This window comes from Pseudorca crassidens, chromosome 3, assembly GCF_039906515.1.
Source record: "Pseudorca crassidens isolate mPseCra1 chromosome 3, mPseCra1.hap1, whole genome shotgun sequence".
Lineage (NCBI taxonomy): Eukaryota > Metazoa > Chordata > Mammalia > Artiodactyla > Delphinidae > Pseudorca > Pseudorca crassidens.
In genome coordinates, this window is record NC_090298.1 from 31,396,342 (window position 1) to 31,424,245 (window position 27,904).

A 27,904-nucleotide genomic window follows, 5' to 3' on the forward strand; every position below is an offset into this window, starting at 1 on the left:
AGGTAAGACGCTGAGATCTGGGGGAATCACACGAGAGCTCTTCTTAAAAAAGGTAAAGTAAGTGATTTTTTGCCTAGCGAAAAACTTTTTAATACTTTGAAAAGCATGGACCCTTGTTCCCAATTAAAATTTCCTTTGTCACCTTCTTTTGCATTTTGCGAGCACATATACTTTGGCACCTTTGAAAAGAAACTTTAATAAATAAGGGAAAAAAGAGAAACTCATTAGTGAACGGTAATAAATAACAATAACTTAAATCTCAATAAATATTTTCTCTATACTTCTGTATCTGAAACAGATGCATTGCATCGAGTAGCTTCTCTGGTCACTGGTGACCACGCATAACGGAGCTGGGGTGTATGTAACATCTGTCTCTCTGTAAACCGAGAGCCCGGCGGCCTCCCCGCCCCAGTGCAGCTGGGGGCCTTCCCCGAACGCTCTCCTGCAAGAATGCTGCCGAAAACCACAACTGGTTTCCTGTTTCCAAGGACAGAAAGGAAATACCTTCAGGTTTGGTTTTAGTCATGAGGACAGCCTTTCTGGTTCCTAGCCAACCTCTTCCCACCTCACACACCATGTTTGAAATCAATCACCCACTGTTCCCCAAAACGCTGGCTGGAGTAAACCTCAGGCCTGAACCTTCAAAAGCAAAGGTTACTACCTCTCGTGTGCGTCTTTGCTTTTTTTTCTCCTTGCCGGTGTATGTCTCCACTGAGTGACAGAAAAATAAACCTTTCTTGCTTTCAGCAGTAAAACGTAATGACAGGGAATGACACCAGGAGGACCATTTCCCTGGTGTCTCCAGACATGTGAAAACAAACCACAGGAGATACGCTGGTTTGGTTTCAAGTGCATCCGCAACTGTACCCGTGACCGGCGACGGTGGACTGTATCGGATGAAACGATGGCAACACCCAAGCAGGGACACCAGCCCTGAGCTTCTGGTGACGCTGGCCGCCATCTGGGAGAATGCAGACAGCTGTTTCCTCTCTCTCCCGCCCAGTTTTCTGTCGCTGGATCTCCCTCTGCCAGGCTCCCACAACGGCTGCCTGCCTCCTCCTCGACTCCTTGGTCCTTATCTTCCACTCCGGGCAAACATTTTCTGGGAACCTTGGTCCCTTTCTTTGCACTTTGTGGCAGGAATGCAATACACAGCGGTCTCTGGAGCGGAAGTCAGATACATCCACAGCGTTTGGCGGAATGCTTTCTCAGAATATGGTAAACCAGGTTATCGTCTAAAAAGGACAGGTCATCATCGAAGGCGAGGGGTCTGCAACACGCCTGCCCGACTTTGTCACTCACCAGCCTTCTATTTTTGGACAAGTTTTTTAATATTTTGTCGTACATTGTCTCGGCGGCATCGCATGAGCCGCTGCAGTACCTGAAAATGAGTTCCTCCTTGGTTTCGTAGCCCAAACCCAAGTCAGTGACATTCAGATGCACGGCAGTCAAGACGCACCCCCGATTTCGGCCCCTCTGGCCCCGCCGGCCTTTCCCTCGGGAACTCTCCGGGCTGGCGGCTGCAGCCTGCCGGTGCCGCTCTCTGCGAGGAAGCACGGCCATTTGTTTATCGGGTGACCTTTTCAGTCTTCTAATGGTGGCTTGTATGAAATCCATGACATCATCAAACTGATCAGGATAATCCTCTGGCATATTTGCTGTGCAACAAGAAAACAGAAACGGGCACGTGAGACAACAGCAACGACCGCTTCGAGGAGCCTCCAAGACCCCAGTGTCTCCTAAAGGCGGCCAAGCTCGGCCTCGGGGTGAGACTGCCAGCTCAGGGACCGCTGTCACCCCGTCCGCCCCGACCCTGAGGACACAGGCCGAAAGGTGCCCTCCAAGACTCCGCGGAAGGAAGTTCATGCTCGGAAGAGGAGACTGACACGGGGCGTGACACACTTCCCTGCTGAAAACAGATCCTTAGAAGCGGAATCATCTGCCATTTTGTAACGCGTCTGTATGGAGGGTGCAGATGCTGACGGAGGCCCCTTCTTCTTGTTCTAATAACGTAACCTACAGTTGTGGTTCTCAAATGTGAGTGTGGATGGGACTGTGCTGGGATGCTCACGGAAATGCAGAGTCCTAGCCCGACCCTTAAGGGAAGCGTGGGGAGGGGCCGAGGAATCTGTACTTCGAACGAGCCCTGGAGAAATTCTGATGGGGGTGGTCCATGGAGCATACGTTGAGAAACCCTGTCTTAGAGGGTGAAAAAAGGATTAACCTTGGATTGGGCTTGGAAGACACTGCTGCTTTCACCTGGAATACTGAGGAGTGCTCTTTCCTGAAATCCACCCCGACTTAGCACCTCTGCTCAGCTGAGTGGGACGAGAACCATTCTGACAGATCACATGAAAAGCTCTTGAGCTCAACTGTATTTTAGAGCTTCCTTAAAAAACATTAAGCCTACTTTTCACTAACACAGAGACTAATTTACCACTTCTTTGGATTAGCATGACTTTAAAAATATATGGTCATACTGTAAGATGACTTTTTTTTTTTTTTTTTTGCAGTACGTGGGCCTCTCACTGTTGTGGCCTCTCCCGTTGTGGAGCACAGGCTCCGGACACGTAGGCTCAGAGGCCATGGCTCACGGGCCCAGCCGCTCTGCGGCATGTGGGATCTTCCCTGACCGGGTCACGAACCCATGTCCCCTGCATCGGCAGGCAGACTCTCAACCACTGCGCCACCAGGGAAGCCCAAGATGACATTTTAAAAATTTTTTAAAAATTAAAAATTTAAAAATTTTTTTATTTAACCTTATATTTCTTTTTTTTTTTGAGTATTTAAAGTTAATGTATTTAAAGTTAATGTATTTTCTTTCTTTCTTTCTTTCTTTTTTTTAACATCTTTATTGGAGTACCATTGCTCCACAATGGTGTGTCAGCTTCTGCTCTACAACAAAGCAAATCAGCTATACATATACATATATCCCCATATCTCCTCCCTCTTGTGTCTCCCTCCCACCCTCCCTATCCCACCCCTCTAGGTGGACACAAAGCACCGAGCTGGTCTCCCTGTGCTATGCACCTGCATCCCACTAGCTATCAGTTTTACATTTGGTAGTGTATATATGTCCATGCCACTCTCACTTCATCCCAGCTTACCCTTCCCCCTCCCCGTGTCCTCAAGTCCATTCTCTATGTCTGCGTCTTTATTCCTGTCCTGCCCCTAGGTTCTTCAGAACAATCTTTTTTTTTTAGATTCCATATATATGTGTTAGCATACGGTATTTGTTTTTCTCTTTCTGACTTACTTCACTCCGTAGGACAGACTCTAGGTCCATCCACCTCACTACAAATAACTCAATTTCATTTCTTTTTATGGCTGAATAATATTCCATTGTATATATGTGCCACATCTTCTTTACCAATTCATCTGTTGATGGACAGTTGGAGGTTCCTTAAAAAACTAAAAATATAACTACCATACGCCCCAGCAATCCCACTACTGGGCATATACCCTGAGAAAACCGTAATTCAAAAAGAGTCATGGACCAAAATGTTCATTGCAGCTCTATTTACAATAGCCAGGACATGGAAGATGACATGTAAATGTATCATAGCAGTACATGGACTGAGACGCTGTTTGTGGGCAGATGGTGGGAGGGGGGTGTCCAGCCTCTGCTGCGGGCTGTCACATGACTCCCACTGGCTCTGGGTGCAAAGAGGACAAGAGATGTGCATTTTAGGGAGATCACATGGAGGAATGATTGAGGCGATGCTTCTACGATGTTTGAGACCTTTGGACAAACGCATGAATTTGCAGTCTCGTGGCGTTTTCTGCTGTGTTTCAAGCATTTGCTTTGGCTGATCAAGTAAGAGAAGAGTAACTTTGAACAACTGAATACATTTTTAAAAGAGGAAAGCAATTCAAACGCCCATTTATTAGGTACTCAACCTTTTATGCTCTCCATCCCATTTTCAGGTAATTTAGTATGTTTAGGGCTATATGTGGCTTAGGACAATATGCCACAAAAGAGTTGTTAGCAAGAGGGAATTTTTTTTGCCAAGCCCATGTTAAAGCAGAGAAGGATTACACTGGGCCTAACCCACGTCAAATTGTTTTGTTATGAACAAATTGTTAAAACAGATATCAGGTATCCTGTTGTGTAAAACATAACCCAGCTAAGGCAACATAACCATATCTATTTCTGTCTCTCTCTCTCTCTCTCATCTGTGTGTGTGTGTGTGTGTGTGCAAAACATATGACATATAGTAATGAAAAGAGTGGGGATGGTGTGGAATTTCCAGATCACCTTGTTGCCCTAAAGCTAAAACCTAAAATTTGGCACTGGATGGTCCTGTGCACAGAATTCTCAAAGCTGCTTCCACTGGTCTGTGCCCCATCGCCTCTTGCCCCCGAGCCCCTGCATTCCAGCCTTACCCTCCTTCAGTCTGTTGCAGTTCTAAGAGCAACACTCTTAAAACTGTTAACGCAGCTCATGTCCCTCCTCTGCTCCAAGCCCTCCAATGGCTCCCCATTTCCCTTGGCATAAAAGCCAAAGTCGACACTGGCCCAAGGCCCTCCCTGACCTGGCCACCCACTGCGTCCCAGCCTCTGTTACCACTGACCTCGTATGCAACTTCCTTCTTCCTTACTGCCTCCCCCTCCAGCTTCTCTGGCCTTCTCACTGTTCCTCAAACACAAGGTTTCACAACCTCAGCACTACTGACATTTGGGGCTGGAACATTCTTTGTTGTGGGAGCATTTAAGGATGAGTAGTTGCATCCCTGGCCTCTACCCAGGAGACGCCAGTAGTGTCCCCCAGCCCCATTCCAACAGTGACGAACTGAAGTGTCTTCAGATATTGCCAAATGTCCCCTGGGGGCAAGATCATCGTGGTTGAGAACCACACAGATCAGAACACAAACAGGGACGCAGGGCCTTTGCGCCAGCTGTTCCCTCTCTGCCTGAAACACCATTCCTGCAGAGTACCCAGTGGCTCACGCCCACATCCCCTTCAAGTCTTTGCTCAAATGTCACCACCACCAAGCCCCACCTTGACCTCCCTGTTTCAAATGCAATCCCTCCCGAGCCCAAAGCCAGACCTCCTGCCCTCTTCCCTCCCCAGCATAATACTCACTACCTTCCAACACACTGTCTAACTTTCCTTATGTTGACTACTTGTTGTCTGTCTTCTCTGAGCGAATGTCACCTCCACGAGGCAGGGACCTTTGCATGGCTTGCTCACCAGTGGAGCCCAGGTGCCTACAATAGGATCTGGTCCCTGGAGGCCCACAATGATTTCTGAACGAGTTAGGTCACTTTATGAGGGGAGAAAGAGAGAGTCCTTAATTTATCCAGGGGACACTTGGGCTTCAGCTGAGAACCGCACCGTGATGAAATGAAAGCCTCCAAAATAAACAGCCTCCATCAGGCGGGCAGCCGCAGTGTGAAGAGCAGCACAGTCATCTCCCTCCTGCGAGCGAATAAGCAGCGAATAAGCAAGCTCACTCCCTTGCCAGCTTCCGGCAGCTTTAAAGTGTCAGCTCTCAAAGCCCACTTCATCCTGAGGATTCAGAAAGGTTCTGGCTCCAGGGGAGTAACGTTTTCTCAAGAAGGACTGGAAGAGTGGGAGAGTATTGGAATCTGAATTTGTCGTTTCCTCTGAACCGCTTCTACTGGACTTCCTTAGGAAGTTTCCATCCTTCCTCCCTCCCTCTCTCCCTTCCTTTCCTTCTCTGTTCTTAAAAAAAAATGTTGAATCGATAAAGATATGGCACATATATACAATGGAATATTACTCAGCCATAAAAGGAAACGAAATTGAGTTATTTGTAGTGAGGTGGATGGACCTAGAGTCTGTCATACAGAGTGAAGTAAGTCAGAAAGAGAGAAACAATTACTATAGGCTAACACATATATATGGAATCTAAAAAAAAAAAAAGATGGTTCTGAAGAGCCTAGGGGCAGGACAGGAATAAAGACGCAGACATAGAGAATGGACTTGAGGACGCAGGGATGGGGAAGGGTAAGATGGGACAAAGTGAGAGAGTGGCATGGACATATATACACTACCAAATGTAAAACAGATAGCTAGTGGGAAGCAGCTGCATAGCACAGGGAGACCAGCTCGGTGCTTTGTGACCACCTAGAGGGGTGGGATAGGGAGGGTGGGAGGGAGGGAGACGCAAGAGGGAAGAGATATGGGGACATATGTATATGTATAGCTGATTCACTTTGTTATAAAGTAGAAACTAGCACACCATTGTAAAGCAATTATACTCCAATAAAGATGTAAAAAAAGAAAGACATGAACTACTTATTTCGAAAAATGAGTTGCTTATGCTATTTGTGACTTTTTTTCAATAATAAGCTATAAAAGAGGAAATTAGCTGTGCTCAGTTTCAAAAACCCATACTTGAATAGAAGTCTGAACTTCTAAACCTGGTATCTTAGGGGTGATTAGTCAAAGTACAGAAAAAAAAAAGTCTTCAAATTTCTAAAGAGACTGTTTTACAAAAGGATCCACATGATGGGGTCCCTGGCTCTTTTCAAGAACTCCTGAATAGATCATTAACTTAAGAACCTGGGAACATGGAAGTTAAAACTGATTGAGAATCAACTGAGGATTAATCAGAAATGAGGATGAAATATTACTAAAATTTTAACATAAATGAATGGGAAAACATTTGACTTACAAAAGTTCAACTTACACTGGTTTAGAGACTCATTAATTTATATAACATGATAAATTACATAATTTTATATTACTAGGGTTATAATGATGATTTGAATCAGCATTTATAATGTTCTTATTTATTGCCTGACACTTTCAAAGTTCTGGAAAAATGTTGTACCTCCTTTTTAAGACATTTTGACCACATGACTCTGTCCACTGGCTTTGCTTGCCAGATAAAATACAGAATACCTAGTTAAATTTGAATTTCAGATAACTAGCAAATAAATTTTTAGTATCAGCAGTCCTCAATAATGTTTGGGACATACTTATCCTTTGTTATGAGAACGTTTAGTTCCTTTATTTTAATTTCTGCTTGGCCTTTTTGGGGTGATGCGTGTAGCAGTGTGAATGCACCAGCCACTTATGCTTTTGGGTGAGGTGGTGAATGGATCATTAGGCCTGAATTAAAAGGCTTCCAGGCACCTGGGAAGCAGTCAATCTGTGTTTGATGTGTTAAACCAAATAGCGTAGGGGCTTCCCTGGTAGCACAGTGGTTAAGAATCCGCCTGCCAATGCAGGGGACACGGGTTTGAGCCCTGGTCCGGGAAGATTCCACATGCCGCGGAGCAACTAAGCCCATGCGCCACAACTACTGAGCCTGCATGCTACAACTACTGAAGCCCGTGCGCCTAGAGCCCATGCTCTGCAACAAAGCGAAGGCACCACAATGAGAAGCCCGCGCACCGCAACGAAGAGTAGCCCCCACTCACGTACTAGAGAAAGCCCCCGCGCAGCAACGAAGACCCAATGCAGCCAAAAATAAAAATAAAAATAAAAAGAAAGAGTGTAGGTAATGAGGACTGCTTTTGATGGGACATCTCCCTCATACATTGTCGTTAAGGTGGAAATGTTTATTTAAGCCTCAGGTTCAGGACATAGGTGATTCTTATTGAACTGAAGGGATTCCCCCCTGCCCCCTTTCTTCTCCTTCTTGAACAATAGAGGAAAAAATACATATTTATGCTGAAAGTTTTACATGGATATGAATTTTGGAAACTAGAAAAGGGCAACATTATATTTTCCAAACCACAGAGCAAATTGGTCTGTCTCTTCCAACTGAATTCCTAATCCCAGGCCTTTTGCTGCTGACTGAGTTCATTTCTAAAGAGACCTCAAGTTATCAACACTAGGCATTTGGCGGGGGCATTGTGAGCCAGGCCCCCACTGAGCCAATCTTTAGGGTCTCTGCAGAGGCCTCACACCTGGCTCAGGCAAGTAAACTCCCCGGGGGACCAAGAAGCCCCCAGCTGCCTCCATGTTCCTGGAATTCACTGAGCCAGGGGCAGCAAAGGGGCTGGGTTTGGATTAGTTCCTCAAATTAAGACTTAATGGCATATCACTTTCTTTATCCTATAAAGGGCTTGGCAGTATGTCAGCTACACAAATGGCCCTCGTTAGTATGAACTTTGATAGTAAAACACTTGCAAAGCACAAAAGAGGAGCATCGTTTTTAAAAAGTAAGTCAAACACTTGCCCATTTCCCAGACCCACTTGGAGGCTAGATCTGGGAAAACATGGACATCTAGAAGCTAAAGTTTTCGAAAAAGCAAAACGCTCAAATGCATTTAAGTCATCCTTCAGGGTGCAACTAAATATTTGGGCATTATTCTATTTAAAATATTTTAACTTTGATGTGTCCTTTGTATAAACAGTGTTATTTAAACAAATGAAACCTTGTACAGGGCCAGACTCTGGGAACAAACCAAACCATTCACTGCAGAGACTTTGCCCCCCTCGATTATGGGAAAACAGTAACATTACCTCAGGAACAAAGGCCTGGGATATTGACTCTCTGGTAGAGTTAATTGAGTTTTTATAGCAACAATGGTGAGACCTCGGAGTACTCCTTGTAATAGCTGAACCAAGGAGCACATAATTCAAAACATTATCTTGGCTAAGCTGGTATTTAGCGGACAAAGTATTCTTTTAAATGTCAGATTTCTCTTCAAAAGAGTACAGGTTAATTATGTATATATTTTTTTCAGGTTAATTGTATTTTAATCAAAGGGTCATTTTATACTCGTATTGGGTTGTCCCCCTCCTCACCCGGCCTGGCTGGGTGTCTAAGCCAGTTTTCAGCCTGTCTTTGACCTGTGGGCCCATGAAGGAGGCAGCACAAGGTTGTGTAGAAAGCAGTGAGGAGGTGACCCCTTACCCGGAGTGGGGTGGGCCCCAGCAAGGAGAGGGCTGGACCCTAGCATGCACAGTGGGCCTCTCCTACAGGAGCCAGAACTAGCCTCAAGGATGCAGAGGCTCTGGAGAGGAGGCCCAGGTGTTTCTCGCTCTGGGGAGGACCCACCTCTATACTCCAGCGGAAAGCATCCAGCTTCTGTGTACTGGAAGGGCAAGGGTTAATACGCTGAGGTCCGCAGGGGTGACCTACTGCCTAGGTCAAGGCCACACAGGCGAGAGGCACATCTTCAATCAGCACCTGGGTGCCCTCACTCCAGGTGGTGCCCAGTTCTGAGGTGGGCTAGACCCTGGGTGTGAGCCCAGAGATGCTGTGCCCGCAGAGCCTCTCCTGAAAGGCTGTCTGCAAAAGGAGGCACGTGGAACCCACCCCCCTGGGGGGGAGGACATTTAATCTGATATTCGTTGCCTACCTGTACCCCAGGTAAAGTACAAATTGCTCTGTAGACCAAATATATAAAAAAGAGAAGTTGTGTGTGTGTGTATACACACACACATATATACAAACATATATGTGTATATACACATATACACGTGCATGTTTACATGAAAAGATCAGCCTAAGATTTATGTAACCTCTCAAGAAAATTCCCAACTAATGTCATTCTTTAGAATGCTGTTTTTACTTTTCAATAATGTACGAACATGATTTTCTTTCACTAATATTGCAGTATTATGAGAACTACATGATGGAGTCTTACCTTTAAAATCCCCCACGTTACCAAGAATATGCATCATCCTCTATTTGAAATGACAGCTTCCTTGATGCACTTAGTATGACCAGTGCAAAGGTGGGATGGATGCCACCCAGCATGAATTTTAACCCTGACAACATCCCTGCAAGGCTCAAGCCGGGGTCGCCTATTTATCTGTACTTTACAGATCAGGAAACTGAGGCTCAGAGAAGGTAAATATCTGCTCAAGGCCACGTGGCTCATCAATGTAGACTCAGCTGGTTTTGGTTTCAAAGCTCAGACTTGCTCTAGGGCTCCAAGCTGCCTATCTGTTTTTAAGTAAAAATGCCTCTACGGCGCAGCCTGCCTAGTGTCGGGTATGTGGCAACTTACTCTGGAAGATGTGGTGATTTCACCTGCGTGCATTAACCACATTCAGAACAGGAAGTGAGAAATACACTTTCTACTGGAAAGGTCAGCGTGAACTGAGGCACACTGAGTAGATGCTAAAGTTAGGCTGCCGTGGACCACAGAATACAGTAAATCGTCTCCAGAAAGGGAAAAGCATGCCGTTCAGGGGCAGCTCTCCCACATCCTGGGTCTGGCGTATCACCCTAAGGCAGAACTGGCAATTTCCCAGTTAAAACCGGAAAACCGGCAGCCACGGGCGGTGGCAGATTCAGACAGAGAGGCCCCGTCTCCGGAAGCTCCTCAAACTCGCGCTGGCACCAAGCGATAAAGTCTCACTGCAGAGCTGGAGAGGACAGAGCCTGGGATTCTAGTCCGGGGTCAGTCCCTGCCCAGCCTGTGACCTTGGACTAGTCACTGAACCCTTCTGAGGTCAGCTAGCCCCTCTCGGGGGCCTTCCCCCAGTGCTAATGCCCTAAGATGTGGACAGTCTAAGTTTTGGTGTCACCCCCATCAGGGAGAGGACTGCCTCTGCTGATGCCCCAGCAGCATTCTGCTAACCGCCAACATCAGGGGCCCCAGGAGACCCCATAAGAGGTATTTTAGGTTCTAGCAGTTCTCAACCTTTTCCGTTTGCCTCTTGGTTCAACGTCTTGGTTACACCTGAAATAACCAAGTGCCTCTCAACTCATCAAGTCATCTTCCTACGTCTTATTTAGGAGAGGTGAAGAGGTGTGTAGAAAGGACCCTATACTTGTGTCTCAAAGCACCCAGGTTCTAGTGGGAGGTATCCTTACACCCCAGTCTCCATCTGTAAAGGCAGAGAAGGAGACAGTGACCTCTGAGAGGACACGGACACCAACATGCTATAATCCTGCAGTCTCCCTCACCCAAATGGCAACACTGCCATTTTCTCAAAATCTCTATTTTATTCATTTCTGGTTTTGCTGCTTGGTCTTAGGACTCTAAGGCTAGAATCATCCACGGCAACTGCCACCTAATGCACTGTCAGAGCCCCACAGCTTGCCTTGGGGGCTCTTGACGCTTGTTTTTTATTTGACCTTCAGCGACCTCTGAAACGTGTGGTGTTAGTTCAGGAGCGTGTTGCAGTTCTCTGAAAACTTCAAAGTTCTGCCATCTGCTACTATTTAAAAGTGTTGACTTTGCCACTTATTTGAACTAATTAAAATAAGGCACCCATGGGTCCCTAAGTACTGGAATGCTGAGGCATCTCGCGTCATGTGACGACCACCCTTACTTTCCTATTTTGGACAGAGTATTCATCCAGCATTACATAGACCATCCTGGTCAGCGTGGACTTGGGTTAACTTCAAGAGGGGTCCATAGCATCTGTTCTCCCGTGAACAATCACCAGCTGAGGCAATTTACTAAGTCACTGTGACCACTGCCAGAGCTACCAGGGCGTTCTCTCCATGACCAGTGGTTTGCCGGCAATAAAACATGACATGGGTTTATTTGAAAAGTATTTGCGTTGTAAAAACACCAGTGTTTTGTTGTTTTAAAAAAGCATTTCTGGATCCTCTCAAGACAGAAGAAAAGACCAACCAGTTCACAATACAGAAAAAGAAGCCTTGGGTGTACTTTTAAAGGCCATTTGCCCACCAGAATGCCGTTTTAGTGACCACCTCCACCTACTTTGACTAACATCGCACACACTTATTAGCTATACCATGTCTTGACTACTTATCCTACAATTTAACTGAGAAAACTTGTCATCACTGTAATGGAAATTACTCTATAAATACAAATAGCCAAAAACCTACTTAGGAAAGCTGGACTACATTCATTTTGTTATTCAGCTTCTAATTGCCCTGCTCTGATTTCCACCTATGTGGTCCATACTTCTATTATAGTGATGTTAATAATTTTATGGTAATACAGAATGGCTCCCCTGAGGGGAAGAGGTCCATTCTTCTGCTTTTAAGTCAGGAAAACACTCAATAGGGTGTCCATTTGTTAGCTAATCCATGAACACCTGGTGCGAGCTAAAAAGCAGACCCCAGCCAGCTGTAAACACCTCACGCTCGAGTGCACACCAGGAGCCCAGCTACTGCCCTTATAAAACACTTAACAGGGGAGGGAGAGAAAGTTACCCAATACAATGACGCATACAAAGCGCCCCTTGGGAAAATAATCCCTTGAGGTGTTCTCAGAGGCAGGTGGTTTTTTGAGGGGAAACCCCAAAGGAACCTGGAAAGCAACAGAACCTGGCTTCTTCCTTCCCACAAAGCCCTGCCTGCAGCCTGAGAGGCCCCAATGGTTCCACGGGGTCCTGCATTCAACTTCCCTGGGCCCTTCCCAGTGGGCCCACCTGAAAAGTGGGTAGAAGGAACTCGAAGGGCCTGAGGGACCTGGGCAAGAAGAGGAGGGATGAAGCAGCTGAAAGGAGAATAAAGGGGGTGAAAGAAAAGTATTCTTTATCATTTGAGCCTGCCTGATGGATTCCTGTGGTCAGATGTGAGGAGGGACTTTCTACCCCTTGGTGGATGAATTTACTGGAATCTCGAAGACTCTTCAGGTAATTAGCTAGACATACCATTCAAAAACAGCTGCATTCACAAAACCTCCACGCCTGACTTTTCTCCTCGCTGATGTAGCCAGAAGAGTTCTGTAGGAGAGTGGTGGGCTGGCAGGAAGTGGTCATGTGGTGTGGTCAAAAGAGTGAGTGTTCCCTCAGGCTTTCCTGGGTCCAGTCTGGTTAAGCTGATTGACCCTGTGCAGCCCCGATCTCCCCTGAAAATGGGGAGAGTTACACGGATTGGAAGAAAATTTTCGGTTCAGCGCCTGAAAGTACTTAACAAATGGCACCAAAAGTAAGTCCCTACGGTTTTCACGTCTGTGCCCGTTCTTCACTGACATTCCATTGGAGGCAGTGGCGTGAAGACTAACTCTGCTGGCTCTGGACAAAGGGGACGCAGACACTGGCCCCTTGCTCGTCCAGCATGTCGCATGGAGGAGAAGGCCTGGAGGCCCCGGCATGGTGGTCTGTGGACGGGAGGTGCAGGCCTGTCCTGGGAGTCTGGGCTGCCTCTTCTCTCTTCCTAGAAATGCCCCCAAGTTAACCACACAAACATCAGCTGACTCCACAGCCCATGAACGATATTTTGTGTCCACCACGGCGTAGATGGGTGTCTTCAAACTGTGGCATGTATCTCTCTGGGGCTACATGAGGACTTTCTACAGAGTCTACGGGTAGCTTTAAGAGAATCAATGTCCAGATCCTCAAATTCCACATGCGCTGCGTCCTAAGACTGGTCCACCTACGAATACTCCTGCAGCCAGTTTTCCTTTCACAGTCATCCTTCTGCCTTCCTGCCTGTCTCACTCATTTTACCACGAGGCACTGTCTGGTGGATAGACACCTGTAAGGACAGTTCAGGCGTGCATGGCTCCTTGGGATAAACTGGTATCGGTGACTCATGATGTGAGGACACGTCATCATGAACTTAGGATTCCAAAGATGTGTACCTGAATCTAATCATGTGGAAAAAATCACACAAATGCAAACCGAAGGGCAGTCTGCAGGACAGCAGGCAAGACAGTCTGGACTTCTCAAAACGTTGTGGGAAAAAAGGCTTGGGAGCTAACTCTAGATTAAAGGCGAATAAAGAGACATGACAATCAAATGCAAGTTGTGACTCTCAATTAAGGGAAAAAACTATGAAGAACATTATTGCCACAATTGGGGGCATCTGAATATGGACTACCTATTGGATAACAGTATTGTGTAAATGTTACATTTCCTGAGACTGATAACTGAATTGTGGTTATATAAGGTAATGTCCTTGGCTCCTAGAAGGTTCATGCTGAACTACTGACTGTTATGTTTGCAAGTAATTCTCAAATGGTTTAGGAAAAAAAAAAATGAAGCAAAATGCTAATGAAAGGTCAGTCTTGGTGAAAAGGGGACATGGGTGTTCACTGTACTATGAACACTTACTAAAAAGTCCCATATGAATGAATCAAAGTAGGTGGTTCCATATTTCATTCTGTCCAGGCACTCATGGCAAGGCATGGCGCTTTATTTGCCTGTCTGTCCATCCACCCATCCATCTATTCATCTTATAATAAGGATCCAGAGGCGTGGTGCTTGTCATGGATGTATACTAACATGTGCATTTGAAGTGAAAATGAAGTTGGACCTTTTCTGACCAAAAATTAAACTTATTTGAGCTGATTTGTTTGATAATTTTCCACGAATTGAATAAGTTACATTTGCAGCTCCAGGGTTTTGCCAAAAATAGATTTGAAGCACATATCTAGTTCCCAAATGGGCTGGAAATTACATCTGCTGCAACTATTTAAACTTGTGATAAAACTGCAGATATCACTTTAGAAGTGTGCAATAGTTTTTCAACATAATTTTGTAGGTTTGCAAGCAAAAAAGTTTGAAGACTTTAAAAAAACATGCTCAGTTATACAATCATACAAAAGTGGGTTTTGTCTCTACTGAGCTAAGCAGTTGATTCCCAATAGTGACCCAAGATCTGTGTGTGCACACCCACTCCTGTTCCCACAGAGGCCATCACTCTGGCACGTGTGCAGTCACCCTTGGTTTCCAAAGTGGACGCTTCCTTCCCTGGGCGGAACAGAAGCCACCTGAGGGCAAATGCCTTCTCGAAGGCCTCCCAAATGCCATCGGCCTATCAAGCATTCTAGGAGACCTCACTTTGTCCCGAAGAGTTAGGGAGCCTTCTCTCACTGCAAAAAGCATCGATATTATAGGACCGTGCGGAGAAATACATGCTTCTCTCCCTAAAATGTCCTGATTTAGACTTCGAAATATCCAGTAATAATATGAGCCTAGGCCCACTGCAGCCCAAACAGGGATCAAAGAAAGGGCCTCAAGGAAATATAATATTCCTTGCTTCTTGCTATTAGTTTGTTCATTGATTTTCCTAGAAATACGTGTTTCAGTTAGTGAATACATTTTTAGCAAGCCAAGGTTTGTGTTTTCTTAATCTACTAATACGAGAGCAGTCTGTGTTAAGGCAGCATTATTGGCTTTGGGACTAGAAGTTTGAGGTTTGCTGGCTTCACCACTTATTGGATTTGTGACCTTGAGCAAAATTCTAGGTCTCATTGCTTCATCTGTACAACGGGGATAAATGACATGTCCTCTTGTCCAGTATAGCTCAAACCTACTCGATTTTAGGACAATATGCAAAACCTATTTGTTAAAATAACAAAATGCTGGAGAGGGTGTGAAGAAAAGAGAACCCTCCTACACTGTTGGTGGGAATGTAAACTGGTGCAGCCATTGTGGAAAACAGTATGGAATTTCCTCAAAAAACTAAAAATTGAATTGCCATATGATCCAGCAGTCCCCCTCCTGGGCATATTTCTGGACAAAACTATAATTCAAAAAGATACATGCATCCCTGTGTTCAAAGCAGCACTATTCACAATAGGCAAGACATGGAACAACCTAAATGCTCATCAACAAATGAATGGATAAAGAAGATGTGGTGTATATATATATATATATATATATATATATATATATAAAATGGAACACTACTCGGCCATAAAAAAGAATGAGATAATGCCATTTGCAGCAACATGGATGGACCTAGAGATTATCATAAGAAGTGAAGTAAGTCAGAAAGACAAATACCGTATGATATCACTTATAGGTGGGATCTAATCTAATCTAAAATATGACACAAGTGAACTTATCTACGAAACAGAAATAGACTCACAGACACAGAGAACAGACTTGTGGTTACCAAGGGGGAAGGGGGGAGAGGGAGGGATGGATTGGGAGTTTGGTATTAGCAGATGCAAACTATTATATATAGGATGGATAAACAACAAGGTCCTATTGTATAGCACAGGGAACTATATTCAACATCCTGTAATAGACATGGCTAGGGTGAAGAGTAAGTAAGCTGGGACAAAGTGAGAGAGAGGCATGGACATATATACACTACCAAACGTAAGGTAGATAGCTAGTGGGAAGCAGCCGCATAGCACAGGGAGATCAGCTCGGTGCTTTGTGACCACCTAGAAGGGTGGGATAGGGAGGGTGGGAGGCACACACAAGAGGGAGGGGATATGGGGATATATGTAGATGTATAGCTGATTCATTTTGTTATAAAGTAGAAACTAACACACCTGTTCTGTTTCATAAATACGTTCATCTGTATGATACTAACTTAAGTTTTTATTTGTAGCTCTTCATTTATTTGAGGATTAACAGGTTGATTCAATTGTGCTTATGCCTAGACACTTTAAAAATAAGGGCACACTCAAAATGAAAACTATGCCTATGCTATAGACTCGTGAAGCTTGGGACTTGAGTAAGTTTTGCAGCAAGAAGGCTTTGCAGTGAGATCCTGCTCGCCGCCACCTGCTTGTTTGAGACACTCCAGCGGCACCCCGCTGCCATCAGAAACAGAGCAAGCACCTTCTTTTCCTGGATTTTACAGTATCTCATAATCTGGGTATCACCTACAGAGATATCCTAAATTTCACACTACTTCCCGCCACCTGTTCTCAGTACTTGGCGACTCGTCTGGCCTCCTCCTTGTATCCACCACCTGCCCCTTCCCCATATCGTGATCACAAATTTGCCTTTGCTTCTCCTTTGTCTGGAATGTGCCCTTTTCCCTTTCCCTTCCTTTCCTAATACCCATCTTTCAAGTACCAGCTCAAATCCCCCCTCTCCCCCAAATTCTTTCCTGCTATAATCTCCAAATCCCAATGACTTCATTGCTAGGAATTCTTACCATGACCACAGCTAACATACATGCCTTGGTAGACATAGCTATCTCTCGGACTGACAGTCCACCCACCCACCCACCCATCAGCCTATCCGTAGTTTACAACTAGATCATAAGCTATTTAAGTTCACAATTTTGCCTTTTAGATGCCCACACAGCACCTAGAGCATGAAAGATATTTAATACTTGCTTCCTGATTGAGCTCAAGTGATTAATGAAAGAATATGTGTTTTAATTGAATAAAGGGGCTATGGACCATTAAGTGCTAAAGAAACAAAGATGAAAGGGACATTAGGAGGGGAAAATGCCAGATAGCTTTTATTTTTCTATCAGTGAAAGTAGAATCTTTTGAGAATAATTCTTTGGCTGTTGGATCGGCCTAAGGTCCTACGACTGGCCAATTCAAATTAGGCCTGAAATAGATTTCTCTAAACAGCAACAGTTTGAAATAGGTCTTCAGACTGAGGCCAGAATGAGATGTTGGTCTCACATCTCAAGTGAGAAATCAGTGCGTCCTAAAAGCCTGACATGCGATTTCCTGATTCCAGGACCCCCATCCCAAGTGGCAGAGCCCTTTTTCAGCGTAGGGACTTTATTACAGTATCATCTATTCATATAGTCCCTAAAATAAGAAGAAGCAATAGGTGGACAGCACTTATTTATTCTGAACTCTGAACCCACAACATTAGATTTGAAAGCTTAAAATTTAACCAGCTTATTGCACTAGAAGCTTTCTTAGCCGAAGAACCATGGGCTGAAAGTTTACTAAATTCACTAACACGTTGTTTTTTGCTGAGTTTGTGACACATCTTAAGTATCCAGGTGGGATCACTTAAAACAGAAATACTCTATCTCAAGACAGGGAGCCTCCAACTCACAGCCCCCCTATCACCTACCTGTAAGGATCTTAGTGTGCCCTGATCCCCTTCTTCCCATGGGGAAGAGGGTCTTCCTAACATGACCATGGGAATCTGGTGGGAACAATTCCATAGGAACTATGTGGGCTCAGAGAATGGGGAAGGGAAGGAGCTGTGAAACCTGGGAAGAGCCAGGGGGAGCTGACCCGGGGGGCAGAATCCCAGGCAAGACTGGCCCGCCTTCGTGCTGACCAACTGACTGTCTCTGGGGCCCAAAATAGCCTCCCTGCAAGGCCTGCATTTCTTTCACTCTCCATGCTTTGTCGGGGCTGCTTGAAATTCCACCAGTTAGAGCAACGGCTTGGCAGGGGCTGAAGTGAAAGTCTGTGTCGGGAGAAAAGGCATTCACTGGGTGCATGCCGCAAGGAGGAGGGTGGCAAGTACAATAGTTGTTTATGGGGCACAGGTTTTACAAAGCATTATCTCGTTGAACTCTCACAGCAGCCCCCGGAGGCAGGATGAATAGTATTCCTATTTTACAGATGAGGAAACTGCGCTTTAAGAGCTGTTAGTAACAGCTGGGTAAGTGGCAAGACTGGGATCCAAACCATAGACTGATCTGAATGTGTGAACGTGAGCTCTTGCTTGTTGAAACTCCATGATTTGCTCTATGCCCTCCTTCTGCAGATTAGGGGACCCGGCAACCTGGGAAGAGACTCTAGCCCAATAATATTGTGAATTATATCTCAGTTCTATCAGGGTTTACATAGATTTTTGTGGGCTAGTCTGGGAGCTTGATAGCTTGATTTGTAAGATGGTTTCTCTAGGAAAATGTGTGACTTGCTACCAAACTGGTGGAATATAACCCCATTAGATTACAATAAATTGTGGATTACCTGCAATAATTTAAGAACGCCCAGTGTTTCTTCTAGTTGGTTTCCGGTCATATAGAAAGCCCACCTTTTCAGCCCAAGGTTCTTCATGTTTAGTTTTAGTTTACAAAGCTACCAAATTGCACCACACACTGTACCTTTACTAGAGAGTTCGTTTCATGAGGACGGGGCTTTTGCCTGTGTACCAAGGATTCCCTAGCACCTAGGACAGTGCCTAGCACATACAGGCACACATTAATTACTTGTTGAATGAATACGTGCTTTTAGATCACAAATTTTTAAAAACCATCCTCCTGCCATCATGGAACTCTGGCACTTTGGCCAAGCTGCTTTACGTCTTTAGGCTTGGGGACCACAGGAGTACCTTTGGGCTCTAAAATGCTATGACATCTGTGCGTATCACCTTCTAGTTTCGCTTTCTAGATGCCTCAGGCCTGCTCTAATCGCCCTTTGGAGAAGATATGGGTAAAAAGCAAAATAAAAAAAAAAACCAAAGATAGTGAAAGGGAAAAGTCTTGGATGCCCCAAAGGGAAAATCACAAGTCTTTGAGTTTAGACAAGTTCAAAGTTGCTACAGGAGGCAGCCACAGTCCATGAACTTTATTGTCAACCTCTAGGCAAACAAGTGAGCCAGTTATGAATTCTACTTTGTTGGTTCAGCTCATGATAATGGTAGGAACAGAATTCTGGCTGTTTCATTTATATTGGAACCAGCAAAATACATGCAACCTCAAAGGTGTGTGTGTGGACAGGGTGCAGTCCAGCCCCCTTTAAACAGCACAGAATGACTCAAGGTGGCATGAACGAGCCTTTGCTCAGTCATTAAGTTACAAGCATTTGAAAAGAAGAGGGACCAGTATTTACGGTACCTTCTATTTTCAAATGAAACGAGTGACTGAATGTTTTTCTACATAAGCCTTAACCAGTTGCATGGTGTACAGTGCAGGATATAAATGTCAGCATGTTGACACCGGTTGAGTGTTCAAAGTCTGCACATTGTCATTATTCTGCCTTCCCCGCACTGACAGCTTGCTACCGAATTGAACATACCTGGAAAGGAGTCAGTTTGGCTTAGAACGCAGCTCACTTTCTCTTTGGGAACATTTCTCTTTCAAGGATCTATTGGGTCTTCCGATAGGTAAAACAGAATCAGTTGTGTTCTGCTGGTTCTAATGTAAACACAGTGGTCGGAATCTTGTCCATTGATGACTTAGCGTCACTTTTGGAAAAGGGAAGTGATCTCCCTTTCCCCAGAACCCCCAGCTACCGCCGTCCATCAGTAGGATTACAGCTACCTTGCTTGCTTTGTGACTGCCTGTACCTTACATGAGGCACGGATTTTCTTAGGGTATTATCAGGCCATAGGGATTCAACCCTGACTACACATTAGACTCACTTGGGGAACATCTAAATATCTAGATGCCCAGGCCACGACCCAAACCAATGAGATCAGAATCTCTCCTGGTGGAGCCCAGCATCAACAGTCATTAAAGTTCCCCAGGTGAGTCCAGTGAGCAGGGGTCTTTTCTTATGAGTCTTTTCCCAAAGGAAGGTTAGGGTGGAGTGTGCAGGTGTGCGGGGGGGGGGGGTTCCGGGGGGGGGCAATCTCACGGTCATTGGCATTTTGGAGTGGAAAGGCCTTCCTTTACTGTATAGCTGTAAACTGTTCATTGAGTTCTGTAGTAAGTAATTTGTCCAAGGTCACAGAATTAGCCCAAAGCAGAGCCAGCACCAGGAGCCAGCATTAAATAAGCCTAGGTAGACAGGATACTGATATGCTAATTAAACCTCCATGAATTAATCAGCTTCACAATCAGGCACAGTCATTTTTCTCCCCAGAATGTCTTGGTTAGAAAACTATTACCTTCCACTGTGTTCCTGTTCCTCTGACCTAGGCTGCTTGAACCAATGAAAAGCCACTTACTCAGCCCTCATGGGTACAGTTCTGAAGACAATGGCACTAAAGGGCATTTTCAGTTTCTACTGCAGAAACATTGTATACGCTAAGATGGAAACATTGTATACGCTAAGATGGAAACATTGTATACGCTAAGATGGAAACATTGTATACACTAAGATGGAAACATTGTATACGCTAAGATGGAAACATTGTATACGCTAAGATGGAAACTCGTGGTTGAAACCAAAGCCTTTAAAAATAGGTTTATACAACTAATGGACAGAAACTCTTGGAACAGTTCCTTCAATTTCAAGGGATCAACTGTGTTCTCTTTCCTACCCTAAGTCACTCTTGAAGTCTTAATTTGCCTTAGAAAAATGCACTTTTTCTTTTCCCTGGGACTACTGGAAGACGGTGCTTTAATTGTTGTAATTAAGTATAAGATAAACACATCACATTTCCTGGGCGATTTTTAGCCCAAGGCCATAGGTTTGGGGGACTCTAGCATACAGCTGACTCTGGGACCCTTTCTACTGTGCATGTTTCAAATGCAAAATAGCTTGAAGGGTAACGGGAGTGGTGAGTGGTTACGGTGACGCTCACTGCTGCTTTAGTTTGGGGTTGTGCAAATTCTCTGCTGCTACCTTTGTTAGCTACATACCTCCCCAATAATCTAACTTGTGATGAAGCATACTATGCCTTATGCAATAGATAAACTTCTCAAGAGCGGAGGGTAAATTATATCAAATCATAGCTGACGTGCCCTGATAAACTGCTAAGACATTTTTGAGAGGCAAATCACAGACTCATTTCCTAATATTAATAACCTGGTCTTTTCTTAAGAGTTAACATGGTCATGTGTGGAGTGAACGATGGTTTGTTTCTTTTCCCCCTAGCCCCAGCTAGCACTATGTATCGTTGTCTTTCTAGAACTGGAACTTTTCTGAACAGATTTGACACTGCCCAGATGCTTGTTCTGGAAATCAAGGCCCTTCTGTGTTTTCTCCGACTCTGGCTTGGTTTTGTGAAACCTCAGCCTCTTCCCTTGCAAGGGCAGTTTAGGATGGAGAATTCAGCACAGCCAGGCACACCCAGAGAAAGAGGGCTTTGGAAGAAAAAAACGGGGGTGTGTATATGTGTGATGGGGAAGCAGAGGAAAGGGGACAACTGCGTGTTCTCCTACGGTGGTGGTGGTGGTACTGCTGGGGAAAACAGTTGTTCCTCGGAACGCTAAATGAGCAGCAGAAAAATGTTTGCCCCTCTGCGGGGCAAAACCAGCGCGTGCCACATACAGACTAGGTGTTGGGGTCCTGGGGCACCAGTCGGTGGCTACGAACCGCGAGGGGGCGTCGGCGCCAGCGCGGCTCTGCCCTGGGTCGGGAGGCCACACTGCGGTCGGGGCTGACTTGGGGTGCGTGCGAGCGGCGGGTGGGGTGACCCCCGCGGGGAGGGAACGGTTCTTACAGTCACTGCTCGGCGGGAAGGGCGCGCGGCGGCGGCCGAGGGAGCGGTCTTCGGCGGGCGCCTCGGGAGGCCTCTTACCGGCGGGCAGCGGGAAGGCGGACGCGGTGTGGAGCAGCACCAGGCAGACAGCCACGACATCCCATAACTTCATCTTAGAGTCCCGTCCGGCGGCGGCACCTGGGCGGGCGGGCGAGAGAACCGGGGAGAGCTCGTTAGGCCTGGACGCCGAGGGCCGCCGCGCTGCCCGAGGCGCCTCGGCCCGGCGGGTCCTCGGGGCTCCCCTCCAAACTCGGCACCGCCCTCCTCCCGGACCGCGGCAGCCCGGCGGTTCCCCGGGCACCCCCCCACACACACACATCCTCCTTCCTTCCCAGCCGCCTGCTCGTCCCCGCTCCTGGGTGCGCCTCCCTGGCGGCCATCCCACAAGTGCCCTTCTCTTCCGCCACCGGATCCCAGGGGTCGGATTTTCGAGCAGCGCCGCTGCCCCCGCCGGTACCAACACGACGACACCAGCACTGGCGCGCAACCCCCCCCTTCCCGGCCCCCGCTTCCTGGGGGGCGACCGGGCAACCCTCACCCTGTGCTTCCCGCCCCGTCCAGCAGCTCCCACAGGCCCCGGGGAAGAGCCCTGGACCCAAGCAAGAGACCAGCCTTTTATTTTAGGAATAAAATCAAGTGCGGGACCGCCGGGGGGTCCTGATCCTGCTCTCAGCTAGGCGGAGGCAGGCTCAGCGGCACCACTAACCTCGCCCACGCTTTCCTCCACCTTTTTTTTTTTTTTTTTTTGTGGTACGTGGGCCTCTCGCTGTTGTGGCCTCTCCCGTTGCGGAGCACAGGCTCCGGACGTGCAGGCTCAGCGGCCACGGCTCACGGGCCCAGCCGCTCCGCGGCATGTGGGATCCTCCCGGACCGGGGCACGAACCCGTGTCCCCTGTATCGGCAGGAGGACTCTCAACCACTGCGCCACCAGGGAAGCTCTCCTCCTCCTCCTCCTCCTCCTCCTCCTCCCATTTAACTTAGTGTTTTGTCGTCGGAACAAGAAGTTAGTAGGGACTTGGAGACTTTGGGGCTGTCCGGGGAATATCTGAGTTAGGTTACTTCACTTCTCAAAGCTTCAACTCGGTTTAAAATAAATACTACTTCCATTTCTTAAGGTTATGAATATTAACACAGGAAAAGGCCTAGCCAAGCAGAAAGTAAGCGCTCAATAAGTGCTTTAGCGTTACTGTTAGGTAGGGATTGCCTTTGTCTTGAAAATGTTCGTGGTGTCCCCGAACGCCCTCTTTATTTTTGCAGTGTTGCGAGATTCTGGCCTTAAATCCCTTCCCCTCGCAGAGGAGTTGCGAGCTCCCCACGCCCGGTCACAGTCACTCCTGGACAACTGCACCCGGTCCGGGACGCTACAGAGGAGTACGGGCACCAGAAGGACTAGACCAGGAAAGGGCGCGCGGTGGGGCTCAGGTCCTCTGAGTCAGGGGCCTCCGTTTGGTCTGTCCCTCCGCACACCCCTAGAAAGGAGGGTCACGCAGCAGGGGGCTGGTGAGAAAAAGGCCCCCTCAACTCGGGGCCAAGCCCCACACAATTAGGAGGTGGCGGGAGACCCGGGCGCCTTGCGGTGCGGTGTTACCCAGTGCCTTCCCAATGCCAGTGTTCAGTTTCCAAGGGCTACGACACTCATGCAGTCTTTTACCCTCTTTCCTCCAAATAAAAGGGATTCTTAGGAAAATCTCCTTGAACTTTTTCCGAGGGAGAGAGTAAGAGTTTCCAGGTAAAAACAAAAACTTTGGCCCCTTTCCTCTCCATTAGCAGCCAGGAGCGCCCGCCTCCCTTCCAGCAACCGCCCCCCATCTCCACCCAGAACTCCCGCCCGGCTTCCGGTGCAGGCCACCCGGGGAAGCGTTTCATTCGACCGCCACCTCCCACCGCTGCGGAGGCGAATGCATTTTCCATCCTTTGGGCGTCTGTTTGTTCGCTATGCAGCTGTTGGGCTCGGGGAGTCTGTAGGGACTAGGAACTCCGAAAACCTGCAGCTCCGGGCGCCCCATGCCCCAGTGGCTGATTTACAGACCCGGGGAAAAGGAAAGGCTCTGGGTTGGGGCGCGGGGGCCCAGGCAACACCTGACCCAGGCCGTGCAAAACAAGCCCAGCGAGGCGCTCGAACAGAGAGGACTGGGGAACGCGAAGCCTCCCGCCCCCTCGCCCAGGGCCCGCTCGCGGGTGCGTGCGAACTGGCTGGCGGCCCTGAGGGGCGGGGAGGCGCGGGATTAATGCGCTATCCCAAATCGCGGTGGCCGCCAGCAGGAAGCGACAAGAGGCACCAGATTTCCCTTCCGCATTAAGAGGGTTTTTCCTTTTTTTCCTGCTTGGCCGACGGAGGGCTTTTTAAATTGGATGTGGAGATCCTCAATTAGAAGTGTGGCGAAGCTGGCAAAAGAGTTCAGCGGAAAACTCCCCGCCTCGCCAAAGGAGGCTCCCGACTCCGGTTCCCGCCCTCGGCCGGGTGCGGCGCAGGCCACGAAAAGAGCTCTCCCACCTCCCCCGGACGGGGAGGGCGCAATCTTCCCTCTGCGCACCGCCGGGGCAGGCTGCAGCCGGAGCGGCTCTTTAGTTCCCGGTGTTTGCTTGGCGCAGCAAGAGGAGGGAATCCGGCGGCTCGCATTCACAGCGGTCCACGCAGAGGTTTTTCCCACACACACCCCCCCACACCCCGCGGGTTCCCTGATGGTCTCTTTATCGCTTTCTTAAAGCACATCTGTCCGACGTATTTCTGCCGCAACCGTCCGCCTTTGCTACGAGCGCGAATTGCGGAACGCGCTGCCACGTGCGATAACCAAGCTCTCCTCCCGAAGTCGGCTCCGCCAGGTGCCCCCGCACCCGTCCTCGTACCCTACAGGCTGGTTCCCCTCTACGCCCAGGACTTACGCGCCCGGCAGGGCAAAAGGGGAGCGTCGCGGGCGCCGGCACCTGGTGGTCCCCAAGTCCAGGGCGGAAAGGACGTCCCAAGAGCCAAAAGTGCCGGCAGAAGCCGCCGCTCGCCGTGGGGCGCTTCTGGGTTCCCAGCACCAGAGGGCACCAGAAACCGCCGGAGTCCTGGAGCGCCCACGCGGCTGGGGCTGCGTTGTCATTTTAAGCATAGAACCGATGAACGAGCGCTCCCCTTACAATCCTTCCCCAAATGCAAATTACACCCCCCCCGGAACTTCGGATGTCCTCACGAGCATCCCTGCTTTTCAGGCTCCTAGCTCTCTTCATCCTCACTAATTTTTCTCTACCCACCTCACTTAAGCTGGTTTCTCGGCAACCTGCTTTTTGAACTCCCCCCCTCCCCCGCGTCACAGTGACAGCTTCAGCGCGTGTGAGCGCTCCCGCCGCCAGTGCCCCCGCGCCTTCTTGTGTCTGGAAGGCTGGGAGGTTTGTTTAGGCTTTGCCTTCGAGATCCAGGTCTCAGGAGGAGAAAAGGGAGGCGGGGGTGGGTGGGTGGCGGCGTGCTGTAACTCGGGGGCTTTCTTTTGGGATAGGGACAGAAGTTGCTGAAAAGATGAACTGCTTTTCTTAACTGTGTCTTGTGTCCTGGACGGACGGAGGACTTATTCTGTCGGGCCCAAGACCAGAGTAGGAAAAAGAATGAGCGCCGCCTTCTGCAGACAGTCTGGGAAGGGGTCTGTCTGTTAAAGGGCCCGAGGCCGGGTGCCAGACCCAGGGGCACCCGAACCCCTTGCGAGAGTGGTCTGGCGACGCAGCGGGCTCCCCGAACATCTGACACTTGTTGAAAAGGCGACACTGTCCCTGAACCCTGCCGAAGCGAAGTCGTGGCGAAACTGTGAGGGCGAGACCTGGTCGCGGCTGGGCGGAAGCCCAGCAGCTCCCTCTTCCAGGGCTTTGCGGGAAGAGGTGCGTGCGTCAGGTTAGCAGCAGCATCTCTTCTTTGGGATAATTAAGTGTATATTCAAGATGGTCTAGATGGGTGGGATGGGGGCGGGGAGGGAGGTCCAAGAGGGAGGGGATATATGTATACATATAGCTGATTCACTTCACTGTACAGCAGAAACTAACACAACACCGTAAACCACTTATACTCCCCCCCAAATATACTGCGGAAGAGTGAAGTGCGCTCTAACACATCCGCAGCAGGGCTCGGAAGAGTTGTGTTTGTCCCCACCAATGAGCAAAAGTGCTGCGAGCGCGGGGCTGGGCAGCTCCCCCGGGGCGCGCACGTCGGCTCTGCGGGCGCGTGTGCCAGCCCCGAAACTAGGGAGGCGTCAGGAGGCTGGGGGTTCCGGCGGGAGTCATTCCCCGCTCCGAAGAGGGTTCGTTTTCACCCGGTGGGTCTGGAAACCAAACGACAGCGAAATCAGCCCTGAGGCTGTGCCAGGGTGGTGGCGGGGGTGTTACTGGGGGAGGTGGCACAGAGTACAGACGAAAGTCATTCAACCCATCACCGAGATGGCTTAGGGGAGACCTTGAGAAGGTTCAAGAGTCTGCTCGGGGCGGAGGCCCTGGTCCTGGACTGTTCAGGAAGCCCGTCTCTTAAGCTTGACGGGGATGGTGAGGTGGGATATCGGGCATTAGGACAGTGCCAGCAACCGGGTTCCGACCAGGGCTAGGAATGTAGATTTGCAAGACCGCGCCTGAGGAGGTGAGTTCTCTATTTTTAGGTTCTCAGCACCTTTGCAGCAGTCCCTCCCGGGGCCTACACTTTCCCTTGGAACAGACCAAACCCAGTTACACTCCCGTTAATGATATCTATGCAGCTGCGCGTCCACAGAGAACCCAACTCTGGTCGTGGTAGGTTCAAAGGCGATTCCAGTCCCGCACCTTCCCGGGACTTGACGGAAGAGCACCTCGCCGAGTCGGGGAGGGAAACTGCCCCTGTCGGATATGCCCGGGTCCAGAGGCAGCAGGGGCACCAGAGATTTTTGCCCACGAGGAAAGGCAACCTGCCCCTCCGCAAACCCAGCCTCTCCCCGGTTCCACTTCTCTCTCTCTTCTGCCCTCTCGGCGCTTCGGTTCCTTCTAGTGTCCCCTCTTTCTAGTCTCACCGCCTGCTCTGGGGTGCAGCCGCGCCCCCTCTGTCTCCAGCGCCGCACAGGCCGACGCACCCGCTGGCGACTCAGGCGCCACCCGCCCGCTCCCCCCAGGCCCGCTCCGCCAGGCCCGCTCCCCTGCTTACCTCGGATCCGGTCTCCGCAGACCTCCAGTTGGACATTAACTCCAGGTGCCCCAAGTCCCAGCCAGGAGACCCATCCGGGCCGAGGGCAGGAGCGCGGAGCCCCGCCCGATAGGTCAGGGGCACGAGTTCGCAATCCTGGGGCTGCTCGGGGCAGCAAGGGCGCGCAGGAGGCGGCGGCCAAGGCTCCCGCCGCCGCCGCCGCCGCCGCCGCCGCCGCGAGAAGGGCGAGGGATGCAGACAGCTCCCCCGCCGGCTCCCCGCACCCCCAGAAGCCGAGGTCCGAGCAGCCGCCGCTGCCTTGGGTGGGGGGTGACAGGGCTGCGCGCGCCGCGCTTTTAGCCCGGGCTGCGCGGGCGGGGGGCGCGGCGGCCGGTTCAGCGGCGGCGGCCGCGCTCTGCGCCTTCTCGGGGCGCAGCGCCTGGGAGCACGAGACGCGCCGGGCTGATGCTGCCGCCGGAGCTGAGGTCTGGCCTGGAAATCCGAACGAGACACCACGTCAACCGGCGCCGAGAGTCCCGTGAAGACATGAGGGCGCCAGGAGCGCAGGCTGGTCCTTGAGAGCCCGGTCCGGGGGGCCGGGTGGGGGAGGGGAGGCGCGGGGCCCCGTGAAGGGAGGGGTCTAAAGTCAGCGGCGGCGGGGAGGGAACGGAGAACAGTGAGGAGGCGCCCGAGCTCCCGAGGCGGAGGCTCTGGGTGCGAGTGGGTGACGCGAGGCGCCCCTCCCCGGGGTGCAGGGAGCGCTCAGCGCGTCGAGACGCTGCCGGGCTCGCGCCTCCTCCTCGCTGGGTAGATCCGAAGGAATGTGCGGAGCTCTGCGCAGACGAACCGAAGGGAGCAATCCGAACTTGACCGCGGCGCCCGCGCCCGGCTTCGCCCTCGCGCCTCGCTCTCTGAGCCGGGGCTCTGTCGGGTAGAGG

At 49.2% G+C, this 27,904-nt stretch overlaps 1 protein-coding gene across 4 annotated transcripts; it reads right to left on the reverse strand.

Annotated features, from left to right (window-relative positions):
• Nucleotides 1–1,170: 1,170 nt before the first annotated feature.
• On the reverse strand, nt 1,171–27,117 carry GDNF (glial cell derived neurotrophic factor). Of its 4 annotated transcripts, none has more exons than XM_067730548.1 (3): nt 26,988–27,117; nt 21,896–21,994; nt 1,171–1,658 (listed from the first exon to the last, which is right to left on the reverse strand). In XM_067730548.1, exons 2-3 carry the CDS (start codon nt 21,966–21,968, stop codon nt 1,174–1,176), a joined length of 558 nt encoding a protein of 185 aa, XP_067586649.1. In that variant the 5' UTR covers nt 21,969–21,994; nt 26,988–27,117; the 3' UTR covers nt 1,171–1,173. The 4 variants fall into 4 exon arrangements, with proteins under 4 accessions (XP_067586649.1, XP_067586648.1, XP_067586650.1 ...); XM_067730547.1 differs by having other exon boundaries at nt 21,818–21,994; XM_067730549.1 differs by lacking the exon at nt 21,896–21,994 and having other exon boundaries at nt 26,988–27,107.
• Between the last annotated feature and the right edge of the window lie 787 nt (nt 27,118–27,904).